General features: G+C 38.0%; 1 protein-coding gene across 1 annotated transcript; it reads left to right on the forward strand.

Annotated features, from left to right (window-relative positions):
* Positions 1 to 1,623: 1,623 nt before the first annotated feature.
* MED6 (mediator complex subunit 6) lies at positions 1,624 to 22,620 on the forward strand. The gene is made up of 8 exons (XM_004754802.3): positions 1,624 to 1,775; positions 6,584 to 6,743; positions 7,763 to 7,854; positions 9,617 to 9,699; positions 10,021 to 10,129; positions 11,906 to 12,021; positions 21,593 to 21,620; positions 22,205 to 22,620. Exons 1-8 carry the CDS (start codon positions 1,754 to 1,756, stop codon positions 22,333 to 22,335), a joined length of 741 nt encoding a protein of 246 aa, XP_004754859.1. The 5' UTR covers positions 1,624 to 1,753; the 3' UTR covers positions 22,336 to 22,620.
* Positions 22,621 to 26,719: the final 4,099 nt, after the last annotated feature.

Below are 26,719 nucleotides of genomic sequence, written 5' to 3' on the forward strand. Positions count from 1 at the left end.
GGAGAAGGGGGTGGGATTATGGACATTGGGGAGGGTATGTGCTTTGGTGAGTGCTGTGAAGTGTGTAAACCTGGTGATTCACAGACCTGTACCCCTGGGGATAAAAATATATGTTTATAAAAAAAAAAAAAAAATGGAAGCCCAATTGCATTTCTCCCACTGTTGACAAGATAAAGGCTGAGATTTCATGTCTGGCTTACCATGATTATCATGTGTTTTATTATCTGCAGATCCATGTTCTCGTGCTCTTTTCCTTAATCTGCTCTCCTAATAAAAATCCAAATAAATAAATAAAACGAACAAAACAAAAAGCTTAACGTCTTACACTTCTGTTTGTTGGACATGATGTTCCCCCTGTATGGAATGCCCTCTCCACCAAGCCCCCTACCAGTCCCTCTTGAAAATTTCCTCCTGGAGGGGGGAAAAAATCTGTTTTTTTAAAACTCTGCTCTGTACACGTGCATACTTCTGTTGGGACACATTCCACCTCATGTATAAAATCCCACTTAAAAATTGAAATGTGATAAAGCAACACAGTATATTTTTATTCCACTCAGATTTTTAAAATTTGAATTCCCAGTATATGAGGTGAAAAATCACAGTAAATTCAGGTCCTCCCCCTTTGCTCCTGGTTTGTGGTTAAATTCTGGGGGAACCCTCATAATATGAGTTTTGGAGAAGATGTAGGCACCCACACTTCATCCCTATACACAGGGCGCCCTCAGATTTGAAGGTTCTCTTCTCAGTGTCAGTGTCTTGCTTGTAGATACCTTCATCCTTTTGCTTTTATGGGGTCACGCTGGAACTCGAGAATCTTTCTGGGGCTTTCTATGGTCTCCCCGCATCACAGAATTCCTCCCTCTGCCGGCTTGCTTCCTACCCCGGACTACCTGAAATGCGGACACTAAATCATTAATCAGGGACCCAGAGGTGTTCCCATTCCTTTAATCTTGTTAATATCTTACTTCAGAAACGTTTCCTGTCCTGTGAAACTTTGATCTCAGAGGCATCTAACAACTTTCTTTAATGGGCTTGGACTTTTAAATGAGTTTAGTCACTTAAAAGCTAACGGCTCTCAAATCGTTTCTGCTTAGCTCTGTAGCATCCCATACTTGAGGCAGGATGAAAAACAGAACAGAGTAGCTCCTAAATCTAACAGCCCTTTGGATACACCTGAGGGAGCTTTCAAAATGTTAGATATTCCCCCGCAACTCTGCATAACCAGAAAGTTTTCTTGTTTTTTTTTTTTTTTAACTATCACAAAAGATCAACGTGCAATTTTCCAATCTCTCAGTGGTGGGAGAGGGAAAAGGGGCAGGACTCCGCTCAGACTCTCTTTCCTCGGTCTCCACATTTTCTTTTACCCCTAATGCTCACTCCCAGCCTCTTCCCTCCACCTCCCGACCCCGCTCCGTCCTTCTAGCCCCGCCCCTTTCCCACCCCGCAGCCACAACCGTACCCTCTTCGCTTCGCGTTCACCTCCCAGCCCGCCCCACCCCTCTCTGTCCCAGACCCGCCTCCCCTCCCCTCCCGCCCCACTCCACTCCGCTCCCTCCTCCTCCCGGCCCCGCCCCCTCTTCCACGCCCTGGCTCCTCCCCCTTCCCCTTTTCCCAGGCCACTCCCAGGCCGTGCGGTCTCTTCCCTTCCTCACCTTCCTGACCCGCCCTGCGGTTCGCCGCGCGCCGCTTCCGTCGTCGGAGTTGTGACGTTTCCGGCACGCCGGAAGGAGAACCTGCGAGCGCTTTTAGAACTATGGCGGCGGTCGATATTCGAGGTACAATATTACCCTTTGTTTCCTGCTTGGCTGCGGCCTCGTTTGGGGGTTTATAGCTCGTGGTGGGGGCAAATTCAGGATCTTTTGTGAGGACTGTCAGGCGCTTATGAGTGGTTTCTGTGGACAGCCCAAGGCTCTAATGGGGCTCCTCAGGGGTCTCTTAGAAGCTTCAAAACGGAGGGGATGGAAGAAGCTCTGTGCTTGAGAGCCCTCAGACCTGCAGTATTGTTGGAGACACGTATCTCTACAGCGAGACTGGGACTGTTTCGTCCGGGTGAAGGGACGACCTTTGGGTAGAGATGGGGGTGGGATGACGTGATTTGGTTCATCTCCTGGGACGACGCGTGGGAGCTGCCTTATTCCTGACCCTGCGCCCCTCATGTCCTTGGGCATGAATCCCCAAAATTTTCTTCTGTAAATTTTATTTTTGAGGCTGCAGTCCCTTCCATCGAACACCCAACAGTTACTGAGAGCAGGGATCGGTCCTTTTTCACAGCTGAATTGTAAAGGTACTCGGGTATTTGTTGAATCAGCGAATAAATGCAGGGAGGCACAGTTCCTTAGCTACTTGATTTTCGTTCCAGTTAGGCCGTACATTCTCTTCTCAGCACACGTACACACATCTTTTTCAGTGAATTTGGAAAAAAAAAAAAAAAAGTCTAGGAATTGTGCTCTGGGATTCCAAAGAGTGAACGAAGGGCGGTTAAAATACAGTGTGAAGCTTGAGAACTTAGTTCCAAACTGTCCGGGGTCCTCCAGATTGGAAGTAACCTTTTATGAGAGTGAGAAAAATTTATGAGACAGAGAGAGTGCCCATGAATATCTTTATTTTTTTGCTGTTGTGATGGGTCCCCCAAAACTTCTTGGCCTTGTATGAAACTCTTAATCTGCATTTATTTCCATTTGAAACTTTGTGTGCTTTTCTTTAAAGGAAATAAGAAATTTTGTACCCATATACGAGACCTTTCACCCCCAGCAGTTTAAAGAAAAGGGCTTTCCTCAAAGGTTGTCTAGCTGTAATAGTTCTTAATCGTTTTTTGTTTTTTTTTTTTTTAAGATTTTATTTATTTATTTATTTGACAGAGAGAAATTACAAGTACACTGAGAGGCAGGCAGAGAGAGAGAGAGAGAGAAGGAAGCAGGCTCCCTGCTGAGCAGAGAGCCCGATGCGGGACTCGATCCCAGGACCCTGAGATCATGACCTGAGCCGAAGGCAGCGGCTTAACCCACTGAGCCACCCAGGCGCCCCGTTTTTATCTAGAGTTATTTTTGTTGTTTACACCTGATTATTAAAGGGAAGTGTTTTGAGATGCCTTTTTCTATATTAACCAAATTGGACTCTAGAAATATTTAGAGATATATTAGAAATAGAAATACATTCTCATTTATATTTACCCAGAACGTCCAATGATCTTCACCATTTCTGCAGTGTTTTTATGTTTGTTTTTCAGAGTGTTTCAGCGTGCCTAATTTAATTAGTTGTTGCTAGAAAGCTGTACTTTAACTATGTCAACATGTTCCCTTGCTACCGGATAAAAAAGGAACATTTACTCCATCAGAGTGTTTTCTGATATTTACCTTTCACGGTGTTCAGTCATTGCAAAGGCTTTAAGGTGGGGCGTTTCTGGTGTGTTAGAAGAAAAGTAAGGTCAGTGTGGCTGAAGCAGAGTGAGAGAAGTTGGGAAGGAGATGAGGTCAGAGAAATTGGTGACTTGGTTGCAAGCCATGATAATAAGATCTTTGGCTTTCTAACTGACTAAAATGGAGAGCCACTGGAGGGTTTTGTCCAAAGGGGATGAACATAATCTGACTTGCTGTTTTTAAGGATCAGCTTGTCTGCTAAGAACAGTGTAAGAGAGTAAGAGGGAGTGTAAGAGGGAGAAACAATTAGGAGGTCATTTGTGTAATGCAAGGAAATTTGGAGGTAGTTGGGACTAGGGTGGTACTTGACTTAGTAGTATATTCTCTTAATGGGGCTGTGGTCACAGGTAGTCCCCAGATGGGACAGATATATTTCTCAGCTGCATACCACCCTCGTAATCTCGGTTAACCCTTTTGTAACTGAACATCCTTGGATTCTGGAGTATGTGTAAATCTATGTCTAGTAGAGTAACTTGTCCTTGGCCCTCAGTCATTAAATACATAGACATTTGCTGACTATTTTAAACCTGGTCCTGTGCAAGTGCCTGATGAGTAAGACACAGCCCTGGTTGTCTAAAAAGTCAAATTTAATGGGAACACATTTGTATTTCTGGGTTAAAATATGATGAATATTAACAAAAGTATAAAAAATGCTGTGAGAACACATTTCTGTCTTGCAAAGCAGAGAAAGTCTTTGTAGAGATACTGACATTTGAAATGAGTTCAATTAGTGTGACTAAATTATCTGCTAAGCTCACACCTTTTTGAGAATGGGATCTCTATTTTTAAAGGCATAAACTGGAGGTGGGGAGAGAGGTACAAACTAGAACAGCCTTGATTAAGGCAGAAATAAATTTTGGTCATTGAAATTTTAAAACAAATTGATTACTGGCACTGCCACCAACATCTTCATAATTAACATTTACTGGGTTATTACAGTATAATAAAAGCATTTCACGTTTACAATCTAGCACAGAGATACTATGTAGTATCTATATAGTACCAGCCTTCTTGAAGTATTGTGTGAAGTGGTTAAAGTAGTGCCTGGCACAGTGTTCAGAGTGGTGAATAATATTCTTTGTTTGCATTGGTTTCATAGGCCTTACTTGACTGATTTTTCATCTTTCATTGGTTTATAATATGGGGAAAATACGACAGCTGCTGATCAGAATACAGCTTGGTGAAGAAAATTATAGGGAAAATACACTGAACAGTCACTTGAAGCAAAAGATATTTATGATTCCTTCCAAGTTCTGACAGTCTGATTCCACATTTACCTCAGTATATCCAGGGACACCTAGGTGGCTCATTTGGTTAAGTGTCTGCCTTTGGTTCAAGTCATGATCCCAGGGGTCTGGCATTGAGTCCTGTATTGGGCTCTTTGCTCAGCGGGAATCCTGCTTCTCCCTCTGCCTGCTGCTCCCCCACTCCCAGCCTCCACTTGTATTCTCTCTCTCCCTCCGGCAAATAAATAAACTTTTAAAAATCATTTAAAAAAACCCTTCAACATATCCAAGCCAAAGTCACTATCATTTCTTTACTAAATGAGTTATTGGTTCCCAAGTTCTCTGACTTTATAATTGATCATTTAAAAAATTGGTTGTTTTCTGCCTAAAAATGTCAATTTCGTCCTTACCTCTCTGTGCATTGCCATTGCCTTCCACCAGGTCCTTATCACCTCATGCACATAACTGTTGACTCTTCATAATTGTTAGCAGGTGGAATCTGTAATTACATATTTATTCATTTCTGCAGCTTATTCTACCTATGCTGAAATGATCTGTAATATTGTAACAGTTTGTTATCAGTAACTTATGACACTGTATAGACATAGTTCCCATTATGTGAGAAACAAACCTGTAATTGTCAAATACTTTTTTTTTTTTAAGATTTTTATTTATTTATTTGACAGAGAGCGAGTGAGGGAGCACAAGCAGGGGGAGTGGCAGAGGGCAGAGGGAGAAGCAGGCTCCTTGTGGAGCCAGGAGCCCTATGTGGGACTTGATCCCAGGACCCTGGATCATGGCCTGAACTGAAGGCAGACACTTACCTGACTGAAACACCCAAGTGCACCCACAAATGCTTTTATATAATTATTCCTAAAGAAATTTTTAAAATGTAAGAATGTTGCTTTGAAGAAAACTACTTTAATAACTGGACTCTAGTGTTTAAAGCTGAAATTAATAATTATCTTTAGTTGCTTTTCATTAAAAAAAAATCTGTCTTTTTCTGAAAATGTTATTTCCTGGCATGTTAGATATTTGGTTATGGTATGGTGTATTTATGATGAACCATCTTAATGCTCTATGTTGATTATTTGATGATTCACTTACTTCATCTGTTTGTTTTTTCCTTTATTTTACAACATACAGAGCACATTTTACCTTTATAAAATTACTCTTTCTCATTTGATTAATTTCCCTTAGAACTGCTTGTTGCCTTGGATTAGACCTGACTTCTTTAAAGGTGTCAGAAGCAATTACAGTTTAGGAAAGATTGAAGTTTTCCATTCTCCCTTTTTCAACTAGTATCAATAGGCATTTTGATGTTCATAACTTAAACCTAATGGGTTTTAGTACTGTCAGTGATATGGAACATTATTGCCGTCAGTAGGGAATAAAAGCTCATTAATAAAGCTATCTAGTTCTATTTACCGTATCTTTTTTTTTCTTTTTGCATTTTGAAATATTAGAGTTAATTCTATTCCAAAATATGAAACTGTATTGCTGTAATTAAAGGCATTCTACTGCACTTGCTTCATAACTCTTGCATCATTATCTCCTCTGCATTAATAGCTTCCTAACATATTTTTGTCCCTAATTGGGAGGCCTCAGACTGGTGGCTGTGAATGTTTTCTTTGGGGTGCATTTATTTTTTAACATCAAAACCCACCTCCTCCTCATCCTGTGAAAAACCATTCCTGTTCCCTCAGGTAAGGGATTCTCCTTCCACTGTGCTCTGGTAACATACTTATTCATATCTTTGTTACAGCGCTTATCATATCATCTTGTTATTGCTTTCTTGCACACTTTTCTGTGAGAGGATATAGGTTAGGATTCATACAGGTCTTAACATTAATAGTGCCTTTTGCGTTAGAGGCATAATAAATATTGGATTGGCTTTTTGTCATTTTTCTCATGCTTTATCATTTTGTTTCTTTCCTGTAGATAATCTGCTGGGAATCTCTTGGGTTGACAGTTCCTGGATCCCCATTTTGAACAGTGGAAGTGTCCTGGATTACTTTTCAGAAAGAAGTAATCCTTTTTACGACAGAACATGTAATAATGAGGTGGTCAAAATGCAGAGGCTAACATTAGAACATTTAAAGTAAGTTATTGTAAGAAGATTGCATCTTTGCCAATTAGAGATGTTGAAATGAAGCTCAAGCTATGGATAGTGAAGTAGAGAGTAGAAGTTTTGGAAGAACTAGAGTTTGGGGAGGGGGGTTTACAAATTTGACAAGCAAAGGAATTATCAGTAGTCATAACCTAGGAATGCTTTTCTGTATAATGTCATGTATTCCTGTCCAGTTGAGATATAGCTAATCTTAGCAAGGCAATTGTTCTCTACCAGGTGACCATACTCATTGTCTCTTTTACATCAAATTTAATGTCTTAAGCCATAGTCTGGCTTATAGTATATTTTTCTTTGTATGATGGAATTTTAGCTTGACAGTTGCAAAGTAAGAGTCTTCAGACTTTGGATGCCAAATAATTAAGAATTTATTGCTATTATGAAAGTTTCTGAAACAATTGTATAATACAGTTTTTCATTTGTTATCTAAACATCAGAGGGGTTCTTGAAATTAAATTCCTGAGGTAATTATAAATAGCTTTTAAGAGGCAAATATTTACAACTATTAAGACTACTTATTGTTGCTTTTAAATAATCTATCAGTTCAAAAAATTTGTAGGAGACAAGGATAAGGTTTTTATTGTTTTATTGTTGAGTATTGAAATCTATGGTCAAGACGTGAATGGTCTTCATGTACTATATATTTTTAGATTTTATGTATATTTGTACATCTCAGGAAACATTGCAGTATTTTGGTTGTCTTTTTTGAAATGTACACTCTCTGTGTACTTTCATGACTGAAAATACTCAGATTTAAGCTTATTGTAGGTTTTTGGAGAGAAATTTTGTTGTTTAAAAATAAAATCTTACTATATATTCTACCTACCTGAGAAAATAGCCAGTTTTATTGGACAGCCAGTTTTTAGTATCAAACATAGGCAGTTTTAATTTGATTGACAGTGTTATTCTACTTTTATACAATAATCTGATTGTTCTACACAATTGTTTATAGAGCATTCATAGATCTCTAGATGTGTGTGTTCTGTTTTTAGTCAAATGGTTGGAGTAGAATACATCCTTTTACATGCTCAAGAGCCCATTCTTTTTATCATTCGGAAGCAACAGCGGCAGTCCCCTACCCAAGGTAAAAATGTAAACTTCAGGCATAATTTTCTTTTTAAAATACTATAATTTACTTAACTTTCTGAGCTACGTATTCTTACTTTTTTGGATTGGGTTCTGTTTTGGGGATCCCCAAGACCACCTACATGTTCAGTGCTTTGCTGAGAGGACTCAGCAGACTTCGCATTTGGGTATGTTAGTTATACCTAAGATTTGTTATGGCAGCACAATAAGGTTCCACAGACAGATCAGTAAGGGAAAAAGCCATATCAAGTAGGATCTGTAGGAATCCATGGGTAAGCTTCCTTTGCTTTCCCTTCTGCAAGGGGCTACACCAAGTGCATCCTTTCTCCAGCAGCCCCCACACACATATTGCGTGTGTAGTATATATGCTTTTGGGAAGTCCTTTTGATACTCAGAGTCCAGAATTCTTCTCGAGGGCTAATCCTGGACATCATCTGCCTGCCAAAATTTCAGACTCTGAGAAGGCAGTGACACGTCTACTATAATCGTATTATTTGTACAAATTGTCTAGGCACACTAGTATAGCAGGCATAAATTTACCCTTAGAAGATACCTCAAAAGCCAAGTTCCACTAGTCACATGATTGGACACCAAGAGTCTTCCAGCATGCCCAAGGACAACTGTCTAAGCACTAACAGAGTAACTCAGTACATTGAAGCCATCTCTTCTGTGAGGATAGATGTTGGGAACCTTGACAATCCTAAGTAACTTATTCTCTCAGTCCACTAAGTCTTAATTCTTTTAAAAAATACATGGTAGATACAGTTGCACCAAATTCATAGAGGATCAATTGAAAATCCTCATTAACGCATTCAATCGAAATTCTTACGTGGCTTATATTACCAAACACAAACTTGCTTTAGAAATCACGCTGAAGAGTATAGAATTCAGATTTGACTTTGAGTCAAAGAAGTAGGTACTATTCCAGAGATGACCTGCTACATCTCTCATTAGATAACCTCATCAAGACATTTAGGAAAAACCTTCACCCTGATATTGATTTCAGAGAACGACTTGCTAAAGAAGTTGCAGTTCCAGAGCTAAGAATCCACATTTAGTTTCAAAATCTAATGATCTAGAGTCCCTGCCCAGCAGAAAAAAAGAACTTCAGAACAAAGGTAAGACCAGGAACAAGAGTTCCATGATGAGAGGGTTTGAGGTATGGTAGCGACACACGGTAGTACCAGCTTTACTAGCAGCTATTTATTCCTTGGGACCCAGGAATGGGACACATTGGCAAGTTCAGTGCATCTGATATCTTCATCCTAGGCGCTAAATCTCTCACTCTGAGGTCTTATTCCCCAATGTGTAGGTGGCTAATAGCAGCATTGGATCACTTGGGGACTTATCAGAAATGCACTGTCCCTACTGGGTAGAATCTGACTTTAATAAGATACTTAGGTGATTGAGATGCACATTCCAATTTGAGAAGCATTGCCCTGGTTGGCAAACTGTTTCTCTGATGGTCCAGAGAGTAGATATTTTAGGTTTTGTGGGCCTCAGGGTATCTGTAACAGCTACTCAATTAGTGTCATAGCAACCTTAGATAATAATATAAATGAATGAGTATGGTTGTTTTCCAGTATAAATTTAGTTACAGAAATAGGAATTGCCAAGCCCTGCCTTAAGCTTTAATATGAGAATTGTAATAGGAATTTTAATTTAATTTAATTTTAATTTTAATTGTTCTTTATGAAAATCTATCTAGCATTTTGTGTGCATAGCTATATTCATGAATATTTTTATTTTCTCTGCTTTAGTTATACCACTGGCTGATTACTATATCATTGCTGGAGTGATTTATCAAGCCCCAGACTTGGGGTCTGTTATAAACTCTAGGGTGGTAAGTATTTCACATTCTTGAAACACTAAAGAAAACTTTTAATCGAGCTACCTTGTTTCCAAGAGTCAAACAGAAGCTTTTCTTCCTTGTGTATGTTGGCAAAAAGTGTTGGACTACTAGAATGTCTTGAACATGGGTTTCTATGGGCCAAGTCCATGTTAAAAGTATATATCACAGCCCCAGCTCTATAGTGATTAAAGTTCTGAAAAAAAAAAACAAAACAGAAAATTACTGTCCTTGCATATGTAATATTGTGGGTATTTACTTTGGAGATTTTAGTTGATCTAATGAGAAATTCAGAATTTGTTTTCTTTTTGCAAGCTTACTGCAGTGCATGGCATTCAGTCAGCTTTTGATGAAGCTATGTCCTACTGTCGATACCATCCTTCCAAAGGGTATTGGTGGCATTTCAAAGATCACGAAGAGCAAGGTGGGTAAAACACCCAGAACTCCTCTAAGAACACTCTTTTGGTATTTTGAGAATGAAGCTGTTTTCTATAGAAAAAGAGCTGTTGATTTCTAGGTGTGTTTTAAATAGGAAGACTTCATAGGATAATGACGGTTTCATAGCTACGATTACTGTAACTAGATGTCGTAATGCTAGCTTTCCCGTAGGAACAGATAGAAATTTTAATCTATAGGTAACTGGTAATCTTTGGTAAGTTGATTCAAGGTTTTAAAATACTTGGAGCATATAGAGGATATCGGTGATGAGGAATGAGTTATGATGATGTATCCTGCTTACCTATCTGTTAGGTCCTCTTGAAATCTGGGACCTGAATCTCCCATCTTCAAAGTAGGGGAGATGATTTTACAGCCCTGTCTCCAGATGGCCAGTCTGTTTTCTGACCCCTCCATGTTATTACCTGTTGTGATGCAAGGTCCCCTAGTTTCCATAACTGCTAGTTTCCTATGGGACTGCTAGACTCTATGGTTCTGCACCATACTTTACAATAAAAGTGCTCTAGAAATGTGTCTATAGCAGTATACCTATTTTCTGAATTTCCTTCTCTGAGAAATAGCAACTCAGAATAAATTACTTAAGGAAGAGTAGCCTTTAAATAGCATTCAGACCTGTGGAATGAATGGTCTTTCAGATACAGTTTTATATATATATATATATATATATATATATATATATATATATATATATTTTTTTTTTTTTTTTAGGATTGTATTTATTTATTTGACAGATCATATGTAGGCAGAGAGGCAGAGAGCGAGGGGGAAGCAGGCTCCCTGCTGAGCAAAGAGCCCGAGGCAGGGCTTGATCCCAGGACCCTGAGATCATGACCGAAGCCAAAGGCACAGGCTTAACCCACTGAGCCACCCAGACGCCCCTAGTTATATTTATTCTTTTTTTTTTTTAATTTTTTTTTTTTTTAAGATTTTATTTATTTATTTGACAGAGAGAAATCACAAGTAGTCGGAGAGGCAGGCAGAGAGAGAGAGAGGAGGAAGCAGGCTCCCCGCTGAGCAGAGAGTATATTTATTCTTAATTGTAGGTGTAGGCAGTAACATTTGGCTTAGGAAAGTTTGCATCTGTTGAATAAACTTCTCTCGACCTGTTTGCCCCTATTCTAATGAAATGTTTGGAATAAAACTTACCTGGAACTCATGATTTATAGATAGTCCCCCAGTGCAGCTCCCTGCAGGGGAAAGTTCACACATGCATAATTTCAGAATTTCTCTTGCAAGTTCTTTTCTTTCTTACCTTTATGATCTGCTGTTTGGTTTGTCCTGTTTTTTTTTTTTCAGTGAATTATAATGTTCATAGTTGAGTATGATAACTTGAGTTTGTGAACGTTGCATTTCCATTTGTACCTATTGGGTTTTGTGGGAAGACAATTTAATACACTTAAAATACACAAGATAATTTTAGATCCATAATCTGGATTGTGACTTACATAATTATGAAAAATGTTAGCCTTAAAATTCTTAATGTCTGTCTGAGCTTAGATAGTAAAACTGAAACATCTTTAAAAGACTTAATCAGCTTTTTAAAATATTAAAATGTTAACTTCATTTAAGAGGGAAGAGTTAAGAATACTTGTTTCTATATATTGTGTTTATTTTGGGGGATAATCTTTGGAATAGTAGTTATTAAAAATAATGTTTGAGTATATTCACAGTAGACAGAGCTTTGTAAAGTGTAAGCACCAAACTAATTAGGCAGTGTTTTGATTTGGACTTCATATTTTAATAGATAAAGTCAAACCTAAAGCTAAAAGGAAAGAAGAACCAAGCTCTATTTTTCAGAGACAACGTGTGGATGCTTTACTCCTAGACCTACGACAGAAATTTCCACCCAAATTTGTGCAGGTAATGAGAGTGCATGTGGTTAATTTTGATTTGACACTTTCCTGGAATATTTATCTTTATTTGAGAACTGTTTCAGTTGTGACATAAAAATAGTGACTTTCCTCATTTGTTAAAAATGGTCTCTGGGTCAGGGGGGAAAGGGTCTCTGAATCAAAGGAATGTTTTTAATGACTTAATGGAAGAAGTGGGTAAAGGGATTGGAATTAACACTGTTCTGTGCTCTTATGTTTAGTTTCTCTTTGAATCTTCACAAACTGAGGATGTACATAACATTCTCGTTCCAAAGTTGCTGAAAGTGTCATAGATGGTAACAAACTAAACTAGAATCTGAAGCCCATGGTGTTTCTACTCTTTATGCTGCCTTTCATCCTGATGTAATAGATAACTAAGCCCTAAAATGATAGACTAGTTAAAACTTTTGTAACAAGTGGTACCTGCTAGCTTAGCTGCTAGAGCACGTGACTCTTGATCTTGGTGTAATGAGTTTGAGCCCCAAGTTGGGTGGAGAGATCAGGAGTAAACGTAAGAAACAAAAAACTTTTGTAACAAAAAGGACAGTTGAGGTAGAGAGTTTGGCATAATAAATGAAGGAGTAATAAATAGAGTTTCATCATATCGGTTATTAAGTTATATGAATTCTGTTATTTTATTGAGCATAATAGTAATAACATCCACCTGCCATTTTACTAAATGAGCTTTTGAAGTGAAGTAGATATGAGATGGAGTATGTGAATATGTTTTTCTCAGTTCATACTTCTACAGGGCTTTGTACACACAGGGTCATGTATACTACTTTTCTTGTAGTGGGGGGACTAAGATTTTCAGGTTGGTTTTAGATTTTTTTTTTTTAAAGATTTTATTTATTTGTTTGACGGAGAGAGAAAGGGAGAGATCACAAGTAGGCAGAGAGACAGGCAGAGAAAGAGGGGAAGCAGGCTCCCTGCTGAGCAGAGAGCCCGATGTGGGACTTGATCCCAGGACCCTGAGATCATGACCTGATCCGAAGGCAGAGGTTTAACCCACTGAGCCACCCAGGTGCCCCAGGTTGGTTTTAGATTAAATGAGATCTTTCACACTTTGATGTGACTTTAGAACAGGCTTCCCCTCCCGCTTTCCCTGACTCCACTGTGTGAGAGTTGTATGCTGTTGGAATGGTGGTGTGGTGATGAAGGGAGCTGAGGACAGAATGGAATGTAGGACAGGAAAATTAATTTAGAGAACTCTGATGAATTGCATTTGAAGATAAAATAGTGTCTGTTGAATAAGTAAATTATAGTGTATGTAGGGGTATGAGAACTATAATAGTGCAGGAGGTTCAGTGTGGTTGACCATTCAGTGAGCACATAATATATATGAGGGAGGCTTAGGGAAGAACACCTGGACCTCCACACTACAGTAGCCATTAGGCGCATGTGATTATTGAACATTTGAAACAGCCTATGTGAATTGAGCTGTGATAGAAGTATAAAGTGCATACTGGGCTCAAGGACTTGGGGGGTGGCGTACAGAGTAAAAAGATGTAATGAGGGGCGCCTGGGTGGCTCAGTTCGTTAAAGCCTCTGTCTTAGGCTCGGGTCATGATCTCAAGGTCCTGGGATCGAGCCCCATATCTCTGCTCAGCGGGAAGCCTACTTCCCCCTCTTTCTCTCTGCCTGCCTCTCTGCCTACCTGTGATCTTTGTCTGTAAATAAATCAATAAAATCTTTAAAAAAAAAAAGGTGTTAACGACCAGCTTGCATTGGTGGCTCACATCTTTCTTTTAGACAGTTCTGATGTAGAAAATGGGAACAGAACACACAAAACTAGAAATAGGAAGGCACATATTAATGTTCATATGAATTAATGGACATACTACTAATAATGGACAGATTTCTCAGAAACCAGAAATCTTTAGTTTGTTTTTCTTTTTCTAGTTCCTTGAGGTGTAAACTTAAGATTGCTTATTTGAGAACTTTCTTCCATTTTTTAATGTAGGCATTTATTATTATAAACTTTACTCTTAGTAATGCTTTTGTTGTACCTCATAAGTTTTGGTATGGTGTGCTTTTATTTTTATTTCTTTCCAGATAATTTCTGATTTCCATTTTGATTTCTTCTTTGAACCATTGGTTGTTCAGTAGTGTCTTACTTAGTTTTCACATATGAGTTAGCAAAAGGAAAGAAGTGAAAAAGATGAGTAAAAACAAATGAAATAGAGACAAAAAAACTTGAGGAAAAAAAAAAGAAACTAAGAGTTGGTGTTTATAAAGATAAAATTGACAAACTTTTAACTAGACTAACAGAGGAGACTCAAATTAGAAATGAAAGAGGAGATAGAAACAAAAGGATCATCAAGAGACTACATATAAGTAATTATATGTCAACAAATTGGAAAACCTTAAAAAAACTGGAAAACCTATAAGAAATTCCTAGAAATGTACAACCTCCCAACTCTGAGGCACGAAGAAACAAAATCTGAACAAACCAAAAATGAGTAGGGTGATTAAATTAGTAATCCCATTATTAACCCCTCCACAAAGAAAAGTCTAGGACCAGATGACCTCATAGGTGAATTTTACAAACATTTGAAGAGACTGGCACCAAACCTCAAACTCTTTCAATCCAAATTGTATGAGGGCAGCATTAATCTGATACCAAAGACAGACAAAGAACACTACAAGAAAACAAAACTATGTTCAGTATCCATGATGAACACAGATCCAAAAATCCTCCATAAAATACTAGGAGACCCAATTAAACAGCACATTAAGAGAATCCTATACCATGATCAAGTGGGATTTATCCCTGGAATGCAAGGATGGTACAACATACTGAAGTCAGTCTTGATGATATACTATATTTTCAGAACAAAGGTTAAAAATCACACAGTCATCTCAACAGATGGGTTATTCTTAAGAATAAGATGGCTTATTCTTAAGCATGTGACAAAATTAACAGCCTTTTATGATAAAAAAAGAAATTCAACAAACTGCATAAGAAAAGAATGTGCCTTGACATAATAAAGGTCCTATGTGATAAACCCATAGGTAACATTCTCCGTGGTTGAAAAACAGAGTTTTTCCTCTAAGATCAGAAACAAGACAAGAATACCCACTTTGCACAGTTCTGTTCAACATAGTACTGGAAGTTCTACCAGAGAATTTAGGCAGTAAAAATAAATAAAAGGCATTCAAATAGGAAAAGAAGTAAAATTGTGTCTTTATGTGATCCCTGACACGATCTTATACATACTAAACTGTAAAGATACCACTCAAAAGCTAAATTGGTCAACAAATTCAGTGAAGTGGCAGGATGCAAAATCACTCAAAAATCAGTTGCATTTCTATACACTAACAACGAACTATCTGAGAAGGAAATTAATTCCATTAACAGTAGCATTAAAGAATACTTAGTAATAAACTTTGTTTTCAGCTTTATTGAGATATAACTGGTGTATAGCATTATGTATGTTAAAGGTATACACTGTATTGACTTGATACATTTGTATATTGCAAAATGACCACGCTAGCATTAGCTAACCCCTGCATCATGTCACATAGTTACCATTTCTTTTTTGTGGTGAGATCATTTAAAATTCACTGTCTTAACAATTTCTGAGTGTATAATACAGTATTATTAACTATAATCACTATCCTGTAATTGGATCCCCAGAACTTATCAATGGAAGTTTGTACCCTGCGACCAACATCTTCCCACTTCCCTTGCCAACCACTCAAACCACTGATAAATATCACTTAACTCTCTCTATGAATTTGGCCTTTTTAGATTCCTCATATAAATGATACATAGAATATTTCACGTTCTCTTTCTGGCTTATTTCACTTAGTGTAGTGTCCTCAAGGTTTATCTTTTTTTCTGCAAATGGCAGTATTTCCTGCTTTCTGATGGCTGAATAATAATCAATTTCATACCACATTTTCTTCATCTGTTCATCTTTTGATAGATTGTAGGTTGTTTCTATATCTTAGCTATTGTGAGTTAATGGCTGTCGTAAACATGGGAATGCTGTTATTTGCAGTATCTTGTTTTCATTTCCTTTGGATATATACTCATAAGTGGGCTTGCTGGATCATGTATTTCTTTTTTTAATTTTTTGGGAACTCTCTATTGTTTTCCATACTGGCTGTACCAGTTGACATTTCTACCAGCAGTGTATAGGGGTTCCCTCTTCACATCCTTGCCAACACTTGTAATCTCTTATCTTTTGTTGATAGTCATTCTGATAGGTGTGAAGGGATATCTCACTCTGGTTTTGATTTGCATTTCCCATTCTGATTAGAATGTTGAGCACCTTTTAACATACTTGTTAGCCAGTTGTATATATCTTCTTTGGAAAAATACTCACTTCCTCTGCCCTTTTTTTGTTTGTTCTCTTTTTAAGATTTTATTTATTTATTTGTCAGAAAGAGAGAGCACAAGCAGGGGGAGCAGCAGACAGAGGGAGAAGCAAGTTCCCTGCTGAGCAAGGAGCCCTATGCGGGACTTGATCCTAGGACCCTGGGATCATGACCTGAGTTGAAAGCAGATGCTTAACCAGTTGAGCCACCCAGCTGTCCCTCCTCTGCCATTTTTTAATTGGGTTGTTTGGGGGTTTCTGTTTTGTTTTGACGTTGAGTTGTATGAGTTCTTTATATATATTTTGGGTGTTAACCCCTTATTGAATATAGGATTTGCAAATATTTTCTCCCATTCTGTAGGTTGCCTTTTCATTATGTTGATGGTTTCCTTTGCTGTGCGGGAGCTTTTTAGTTTGATATAGTCCCACTTGTTTATTTTTGATTTTGATGTGTTTGCTTTTGGTGTCAAATCCAAAAAATTATCTCCAAGACTGATGTCAGGGAGCTTATAGCCTATGTTTTTCTTCTTGAGTTTTTTGGTTTCAGGTCTCACGTTCATGTTTTTAATCCATTTTGAGTTCATCTCTATGTATGGTGTAAGATAATGATCTAGTTTTATTCTTTTGCGTGTGGCTGCCTGGTCTTCGCAACACCATTTATTGAAGTCTTGGTCAAAGAGGTTACTGCCTCTAGGATTTTGATGGATTCCTGTCTCACATTTAGGTCTTCTGTCCATTTTGAGTTTCATTTTTATGTATAGTGTAAGAAAGTGGTCTAGTTCTATTCTTCTGCATGTGGCTGTCCAATTTTCCCAACAGCATTTGTTGAAGAGACTCTTTTTTCCATTGGACATCTTTCCTGCTTTGTTGAAGGTTAGTTGACCATAGGGTTGAGGGTCCATTTCTGGGTTCTGTATTCTGTTCCATTATCTGTGTATCTGTTTTGTATCAGCACTCTACTGTCTTAATGATTACAATGTTGTAATACAGCTTAAAGTTTGGAATTGCGATGCCTCCAGCTTTGGTTTTCTTTTTCAACATTCCTTTGGCTATGCGGGGTCTTTTCTGGTTCCATACAAAATTTAGGATATGTGTTCCAGCTCTGAAAAATGTTTATGGTATTTTGATAGGGATTGCCCTAAATACACGTGTAGATTACGCTGGGTAACATAAACCTTCTAACAATGTATGTTCTTCCAATCTATAAGCATGGAATGTTTTTCCATTTCTTTGTATCTTCCTTATGTTCTTTCATATGTGTGCTGTAATTTTTAGAGTACAGAACCTTTACATCTTTGGTTAGGTTTATTCCTAGGTATCTTACGGTTTTTGGTGCGATCGTAAATGGGATCAACTTGTTAATTTCTCCTTCTTCTTTCTTGTTGTTAGTGTATAGAAATGCAGCTGACTTGTGTGCATTGATTTCATATCCTGTGACTTTGCTGAATCCCTGTATGAGTTCTAGCAATTTTGGTTGGGTTTGGGGGGGCAGTTGGGTTTTCTACGTAGAGTATCATGTTGTCTACAAAGAATGAGAGTTTGATGACTTTTTTGCTGATTTGGATCAGGCTTAGATTTAGACTTGGTTTTGATTGATAACCAAAATTGAGAATATAGGAAAAGAAACAGATTGTGGTTTAAATACTAGTTGTTAAGGTTCTATTTTAATTGACCATCTCCAGAATATTCAGTAGCTTACTGCTCTGTTTAGGTTCTGAGGTATCCCAGCTGAATGACCTTTTTTTCTGGCTACGGGTCCTGTCTTAAATTCCACATACTTTCCTATTCTGATGAGCTAGACAATGTAGAAAACTTCAGACTCTCGAATCTTAAAAAACACTTTGCTTCGTAGAAAAATATAGAAATTTAAAATAGCATATGAAAGTAAGTAGAATAATTAAAACCAAAACCCCTGTATGTATCTGTTACCTGGCTTCAGCGGTCATCAAACATGGCCAGTCTTGTTTATTTTGAATTTATTTGAATTTGAGTTTGAGTTTGAATTTGAATTTGAGTTTATTTGAATTTATTTTGAATTATTTTGAAGCTGGTTGCAGACTCCGTATCATTTCAGCTCTTTTTTTACGTTTTTCTTTTTTATTATTTATTTTTAAAGATTTATTTTAGAGAGAGGGAGTGCATGCACATGTGAGTAGGGGGAGGGGCACAGGGAAAGGGAGACAATCTCAAGCAGACTATCCACTGAGTGCAAAGGTTGATGGAGGCTGATGCAGGGCTTGATCTCCTGACACATGAGATCACTACCTGAGTTGAAACCAACAGTCGGATGCTCAACCCACTGAGCCATCCAGGTGGCCCCATTTTTCTTTGAAAGGTTTAGCCATAGTCCTACTTCTCTTGTCATTTTTCTAGTATCCTACATTTCTTTTAACCATCCAAGGCCAAAGTCAACTCCAAAAGAGAGAGTATGTCCACTTCTATGTAATAGAACTAGAAGAAAGATGGCTTTCTCTAGAATTGTTAATCCTGCTCCTCCTTCTACGCAAAATGTTTCTTCTGAGATCTAGAGAGGAAAGTAGATTTTTGGTTTACCTGAAGTTTCCTGTGAACTCCCTGTTTACCAATTGTGTCTCCCAGAACTGTTTGTAGCTCAGGACTTACTCTTACTTACCCGTTGTATTTGACAGTTGAGCTTCTGGGTTGCCTTATGAGGAGTGCTCAGGAGAATATTAGGAAAGCCCTGACTGCTTCCATGGAGTTCCTTTTTCCGTGTTTTAATTCTTATTATTACTGAAGGTTACACTGACACTAATGTAATGGGAGTTCAGGGCCCTTTATGATGAATGTATTTTCAGTGCTGTTTTCAGAAGTTGTTGAACACCATAGTATTCAGCTAGGTTTATCTCAAGGTTACTGATTAAATTTTGTCAAAATCTGCCCCCATTCTATTTTCCTATCTGAAACCGTATGCTACTAGTTTGTCTGACAGTATTCACTAGAAAAGATGAGAGTGTGTGTTGGGTATGTGATGACATTATTCAGATGTCCACATACAGTCCAGTGTCCAGTATAGTTCAAATAGTTCAGTGCTAGCAGTAGAAGAAAATTCCCCTCTCAATTTCTTACTTTTCAGTGTTATGCCATGTATTTCCTCTCCTGTTATAAAGTAAGAAAAATTCTTTGTTCCCTCAGATCACTCTAGACATATTTAAATCCTGATATATTTGTAAGATGTGTGATAATATGGGTATGTTGGAGGTCCTTTGAGCACCCTCGTGTCTGGAGATTTGCTCAAAGGGCTCACTGGATTTATTAGAGTGACCTAGTAAGGATATACAGCCAGATTTAAGGAAAAAGACAAGTAGAGTCTGGGGGAGCCTGTGTGCAGGCTTCCTTATATCCTGTCTTTCCCATTAGGGATTAGACAAAGTACATTCTTCTCTCAACGGTGAAATTGAGGCAACATGTATGTGGTATTTTTGCCCAAGGAAGTCCATTAGAGAAGTGGTGCTGGTGTTTTTTTTTTTAATACAGGAGAGGGAGTTCATCATGTAGGTACTCTATCTAACTGACACCAAAATTCACATTCCTGGAAGGGAAGTAAATGTTCAGCATAAACAACATTGCACAGTGAGGCACCACTATCAGGGAATGATGGGAACCTTCCAAAATTTCTTAGTCATCAGCAAGGGCTAGCCTTGCAAGCTGCCTTTTCTAAGGATAGCAGCCTCAGGCTTTCAGTGTTAATCTTTTCTGCACAATGGATAATAATATGGAACTCAGTTTTGGTCTTATTAAGTGTGGCTTCCAGAACTTGCAGTTGGAATGAGCCATCAGGCAGTGTCAGCATGAATCTGGAAAACATGCTATCAGGAAATGATAGTCTTTAGTCATAGAATAGATGAGAAAGCTTAGGAAGGGCATGTAATTTCAGAAAGAAATTCAGAAAATGCTTGGAAACATTAACTTAAAAGTTCTTTCCAGATGATGGGGAAGTCTGTAAAGTTACATGTATGTGTGTATTTAACGCATGTGTATAGGAAAAGGAATAGTAAGTTTGAAGGAGGTAGCTAGGAGGGAACTTGGGGTTTAGACATCCTTTTTTTGAAAATGTAGAATACAGAATCATTAACTGCAAGTGAAGGGTAGGTTGTGAGCCTTGAGGAGGGAAGGGGAAACTGTTTTAAAGAATTTAAGTTAGGTGATAGGAAAAGGGAGATGATGGACACCCAGTGGCTCAGTCGTTAAGTGTCTGCCTTTGGTTCAGGTCATGATTCCAGGGTCTTAGGATCGAGCCCTGCATCCGTCTCCCTGCTCTGCAGGAAGCCTGCTTCTCCCTCTCCCACTCCCCCTGCTTGTGTTCCTTCTCTTGCTCTGTCTCTCTCTGTCAAATAAATAAATAAAACCTTAAAAAAAAAAAGGTGGGGAAGATGACAGTGTAATCAAATGAAAGAGCTGTTGCACAGAATGGAGGATCTGACCTTGTTTGGTCAGACTCATAATGACATTGTTCCTGACTCACGATGCCCCTGTCATTATTTTACCATAGTTTGATTTAAAAAAAAAAAAAAAAATTTTTTTTTAAAGATTTTATTTATTTGAGAGAGAGAGAGCATGAGCTGGTGGGAGGGGCAGAGGGAGAGGGGGAAGTAGACTCCCTGCTGAGCAGGTGGCATGACCTGAGCCAGAGGCGGACACTTAACCAGCCAGAGGCAGACACTTAACTACCCGAGCCCCCCAGGGACCCCGTAGTTTGATTTTTAATAGACGCTCATCAGAAGCCTTATGTTCATAGAATAATACCTTCTTCCTCTTCGCTTCCCATACCTGCCATCTTTGTAAGTTGGAGTGTTCATCTGTATTTTATTCTCTGCTTTCTTCAAGCTTGTATACCCTAAACAAGTATGCCTCCGGAGTCTTGAAAGACTCCATTATTCTCTGCCGTTGGATTCTGCTTAGCTACTTTTTGTGAAGTATTACAGCCTGGGTGCGGAGGCAGAGGGCCATGTAGATAGATGTTCAGGGGAGGATCGTTTATGTTTGATTCTTTCATCCTAGTTTTAGTTTTGTGACTTCTGGAACAAGGGGATGAGAAGTAGAAAATGATACATTTACTTTTTATGGTACATGAATGGTAGTTCCTCTTTATGGAATCATTTTTAATATATTGTGAATGAAAGTATAATTTTAATAAGAATTATGAAGTCAAGAAGAAGAGAACTTTGCTAACCTGCCCTGTTTTCTCCTCTCTATCCCCCTTTCTTAAAATTATAGCAAAAGTCTGGAGAAAAGCCTGTCCCAGGTATGGTTCCTGATATTCTTATTAAACTTGAAGTAAAACCGGTCTGTTCAACTCAGTGACAATTGTAGCACATGAAATGAGCTAATGTTCTTTTGTCCTTCTAGACTCTCATGGTAATTTGTTACTCCTAATTTGTGAGACCAGAAGGTGCTTGTGTGGTAGTGATATGAGTACTTAAAAGATTAATTGGAGTAGGAAGAGGACATATTGAGGGGGGTGGAGGAGCCAAGGCGATCTGAGTTTTAGTTCAGATCTCAGTGTGAAAAAAAAGTTGTTCTGTTTCATCATTGAAAACAGATATTGAAGCATTTGTTCAACCTGGGAGAGACTCTGTATCTTGTTTGTGCATATCGTCTTATTTAAAGGACAAGTGTTTTTGTGTATGATCACAAATTTGCCTGGGTTATCAGGGTTTTAGGTTTGTAAATGGGTTTTTATATATCTGCCTGATGAAACAGCCAAATTTAGAACTGAGATCGGCAGTTCTAAATGGAGTTGAGTCTAAACTATTCATTTTACTGTTGCCTAAATTGATCTCATCCCTCCGCCTTCCTCTCCAAAAAATACCTGCTTTTGATGTCTAGTGGATCAGACAAAGAAAGAGGCAGAACCTGTACCAGAAACTGTAAAATCTGAAGAGAAGGAGGCCACAAAGAACGTCCAACAGATAGTGAGCACCAAAGGACCTCCTGAAAAACGAATGAGACTTCAGTGAGCAATGGAGAAGAGAGAAGCTTGCAAGGCTCCTCTTGCCCGTTATTTATACCTCATTGCTGTGACAGGCTCTTGAACTTGGAAATTCTTTGTCACAGCCCTTCCATTTGTATGAATGTGCTTGTTCTTTAAAAAAGGATGTAAGGACCCTCATGCTTTTGATATGAATATTTTTAATGTATGTTTTATAACATTTTCCCTATTCGGCTTGAACAGCCTCCTTACTCAAATGTATACTGCTATATACATCCACAAACAAAATAAAGATATTTATATAAAGCACTTACTCATGACATTTTCCCTTTATTTTGTCACTGAAATGTTTCCGGATACACTTTGTAAACATAAAGAATTAATGTGAAAGCAGTGACTGAGCTCATTTTCTTTTATTGTGTATTTCTCAGTATTAAAATAATAAAGTGATAATTTGAAAGATAAAGGGGAAAACCTCCTACAAATACTGTCACAGTGCTATGAAGTTTTTTTGTGCGTATTTTTAAAACTGCAGCTTGTAATTATTTCTCTTCGTGCAGTTTTACTTTTATCTTATTACTGTGTCTTTTGTAAGTACTTCTCCACGTTTGCTTAGTTTTTATAGACTATTTATTTTAGTGACTGAATAATTCCCATGGGTGATTCTGTTTTCTTTAAACTCTTCCTGTATTCTGCTTAAAGCTGTAGTGATTACATTTGTGTATAATGACTTTTCTTTAGGATAGAGTCCCACCAGTAGAATCACTGGAGTCTATACTCTTTCTCTTTTTTGTATAACTTTAAGTTCATATTGTCACACTGTTTTTCTCAAAAGGTTTGGAACCAGTTTTTCAAACAGTAAAGTACGAAAGTACTTCTCCAGAATCTGTCTACCACTGAATATTGTCATTTTTGTTTTTAGTGCCAATTAAGTAGCAAAACATGTGTTTTAAGTGGTTGAATAATTCTCATCTTTGATTTTGCTTTTATGAAATGTCTGATTTTTGTATAGTAAGATTTTTAGCTTTTTATTTTGACAAAATCGCAAGCTTGTAGAAAATATGCAGGAATCGTATAAAAAATTCCTATATATACCTTTTGCCCAAATTCCTCCTGTATTAACATTTTCCATACTTGTTTTATTCTTTAATTTCTTGCTTCTAACTCTTCCTGTCAATTGCTTTTTCTCCCTTTATGTATGTGTATATATAATACACATACTTACACCTTTAATTTCAGATTATGTCCGTTGCATACCCTAAAACCAAGGACATTGACTTACATAGCGACAGTACAATTATCAAAAGTAAGCTGGCATGATACTACTATCTGATCTGTAGATCTTATTTAGATCTCTCCAGTGGTACCAAGAAATTACAGCAAAATAGTAAATTCACAGCAAAAGAATATCTTGAATTACACATTGGATTTAGTTGCCCTGTGTGTTTAGTCGGCTTTGATCGGCAACAATTCTTCAGTCTTCCTTGTTTTTCATGACTTGATATTTAAAAGGTTTAGGCCGGTTACTTTGTTGACTGTCTTTCACTTTGGGTTTGTATGATACATTTTTATGGTTAAATACACCTCATGTATTTTTGTGAGTAATATGACAGAAAGGTGCTTATTGGAGACACATACTGTCAATTTGCCCCATTTCTAGAGGTGATGTTAACTTTGATCGTTTGGTTAAAGTAGTGTTTGTTAGGTTACTATACTGTGAAGTTACTCTTTCTCCTTTTGTAATTTTATAGGTATCTTGTGGGGGAAATAGTGTAAGGCTCTTTAAATATCCTGTTATTCCTCAACCTTTTACCCAGTAGGTATTATCCATTGATCATTTTTCTCTGAATCATGGATTGGTTTGATGGTTGCCCAGTGTCCATTTTCTAATTCCATCAGTCCTTTATATTTATTGGTTTTGTTGTTGTAAAGAATAGCTTTCCTTTCTTCCCTGCTTATTTATATCATTGTGCACCCATGGACTCCTGGATTCTTAATGTATTCAACAAGTTATATTTCCTTACTATCATTATTTATATTGATGCTCAAATTTGTCTCAGATTGGGCCAATGGGGGTCCCTTCAAAACTGATTCTTGTGTCCTTTTGAAATGACCCCCTGTCATTGATTGAGCATTTTCTTTACATGTTAACACAGTAATGTATTTCAGGCTTATCCCAACCCTGGAGTCAGCCATTTCGCTAAGGATCCCTGGTACCTTTTGGTGGAAAATAGACTTGGAAAACCCAAGATGTGTTTGCTCTATGTGCTCATTTGCTACTGGGCTTCTAGACCTTGTCAGTTGACCATTAAGAAAGGGGTGAATGAATATGCAGTGCACCCACACATTGGTATCTGTCTGTTGTGTGTATAAAAAGCCATCAGTTCACATTGATACCATCACATAAGTTGCAGTCCATGACTCTTGTTCACTGTTCTCTTGCATATTTGGGTTTTTTTGGGTTTTTTGGTTTGTTGGTTTTTTAAATTTATTTTTTATTTATTTTCGGCATAGCAATTCATTATTTTTGCACCACACCCAGTGCTCCATGCAATCCGTGCCCTCTATAATACCCACCACCTGGTACCCCAAACTCCCACCCAACCACCAATTCAAACCCCTCAGATTGTTTTTTAGAATCCATAGTCTCATGGTTCACCTCCCCTTCCAATGTCCCCCAACTCCCTTCTGTCTAACTCCCCATGTCCTCCATGCTATTTGTTATGCTCCGCAAATAAGTGAAACCATATGATAATTGACTCTCTCTGCTTGACTGATTTCACTCAGCATAATCTCTTCCAGTCCCATCCGTGTTGATACAAAAGTTGGGTATTCATCCTTTCTGGTGGAGGCATAATACTCCATAGTGTATATGGACCACATCTTCTTTATCCATTCGTCTCTTGAAGGGCATCTTGGTTCTTTCCACAGTTTGGCGACCGTGGCCATTGCTGCTATAAACATTGGGGTACAGATGGCCCTTCTTTTCACGACATCTGTATCTTTGGGGTAAATACCCAGGAGTGCAATGGCAGGGTCATAGGGAAGTTCTGTTTTTAATTTCTTAAGGAATCTCCACACTGTTCTCCAAAGTGGCTGCACCAACTTGCATTCCCACCAACAGTGGAAGAGGGTTCCCCTTTCTCCACATCCCCTTCAACACATGTTGCTTCCTGTCTTGTTAATTTTGGCCATTCTAACTGGTGTAAGGTGAGATCTCAATGTGGTTTTAATTCGAATCTCCCTGATGGCTAGGGATGATGAACATTTTTTCATGTGTCTGATAGCCATTTGTATGTCTTCATTGGGGAAGTATCTGTTCATGTCTTCTGCCCATTTTTTGACATGATTATCTGTTTTTCATGTGTTGAGTTTGAGGAGTTCTTTATAGATCCCAGATATCAGCCCTTTGTTTGTATTGTCATTTGTGAATATCTTCTCCATTCTTTGGGTTGCCTCTTTGTTTTGTTGACTGTTTCCTTTGCTGTGCAGAAGATTTTTATCTTGATGAAGTCCCAAAAGTTCATCTTCGCTTTAGTTTCCTTTGCCTTTGGAGACATATCTTGAAAGAAGTTGCTGTGGCTGATATCGAAGAGATTACTGCCTATGTTCTCCTCTAAGTGGGGGCATCACGCTACCTGATTTCAAGCATTACTACAAAGCTGTGATCACCAAGACAGCATGGTACTGGCATAAAAACAGACACATAGACCAGTGGAACAGAGTAGAGAGCCCAGATATGGACCCTCAACTCTATGGGCAAATAATCTTCGACAAAGCAGGAAAAAATATACAGTGGAAAAAAGACAGTCTCTTCAATAAATGGTGCCGGGAAAACTGGGCAGCTATATGTAGAAGAATGAAACTTGACCATTCTCTTACACCGTACACAAAGATAAACTCAAAATGGATAAAAGACCTCAACCTGAGACAGGAATCCATCTCTTGCATATTTGTAACTCTTTTCCACCTTGATGAGAATTCTGGTTGCTGTTCTCCATAATGTTATTTATTTGCTTAATCCTAGAATAACAAAGTTTTAGAATTACTAGCTTATTACTACTGCAAAAAAGAAACTTACTGTAAGAGTTCAGTATTCGGTAGGGTTCTTTTTGTCTTTAGCCCAAGGATGATATATATAGTTCATATACTGTGTTTAAAAATTATTTGGATTAATATTTTTTCCTCTTCATTGTGGTTACATTATTTACTTATTAAATGGTTTATTAACATTTGGTTCTGTTTTTAATTCCAGTTTAGTTTTCCACTTCATCTTACTGATTCTGCTTTGTTGTTGTTGTGTTGTTTTGAGGTGTGTGAGATACTAATGTGCCTCTAAATTTCAGAGCTGTCCAAAAAAGATTCTCAGTACCACACCCTTTCCTCCTCACCCCTATTCATTTCTTCTGTCT

The sequence above is a fragment of the Mustela putorius genome, unplaced genomic scaffold, assembly GCF_011764305.1.
Source record: "Mustela putorius furo isolate JIRA1106 unplaced genomic scaffold, ASM1176430v1.1 tig00000129_pilon_pilon_pilon, whole genome shotgun sequence".
Taxonomy (NCBI): Eukaryota; Metazoa; Chordata; class Mammalia; order Carnivora; family Mustelidae; genus Mustela; species Mustela putorius.

What these genes read in the sequence shown, in the direction of transcription:
- MED6 (XM_004754802.3), top strand. Translation starts at nt 1,754, where the DNA reads ATGGCGGCGGTCGATATTCGAG. An exon ending in CTAACATTAGAACATTTAAA is followed by an intron (nt 6,744 to 7,762) that starts GTAAGTTATTGT and finishes TTCTGTTTTTAG; the next exon opens with TCAAATGGTTGGAGTAGAAT. An exon ending in CTGTTATAAACTCTAGGGTG is followed by an intron (nt 9,700 to 10,020) that starts GTAAGTATTTCA and finishes TCTTTTTGCAAG; the next exon opens with CTTACTGCAGTGCATGGCAT.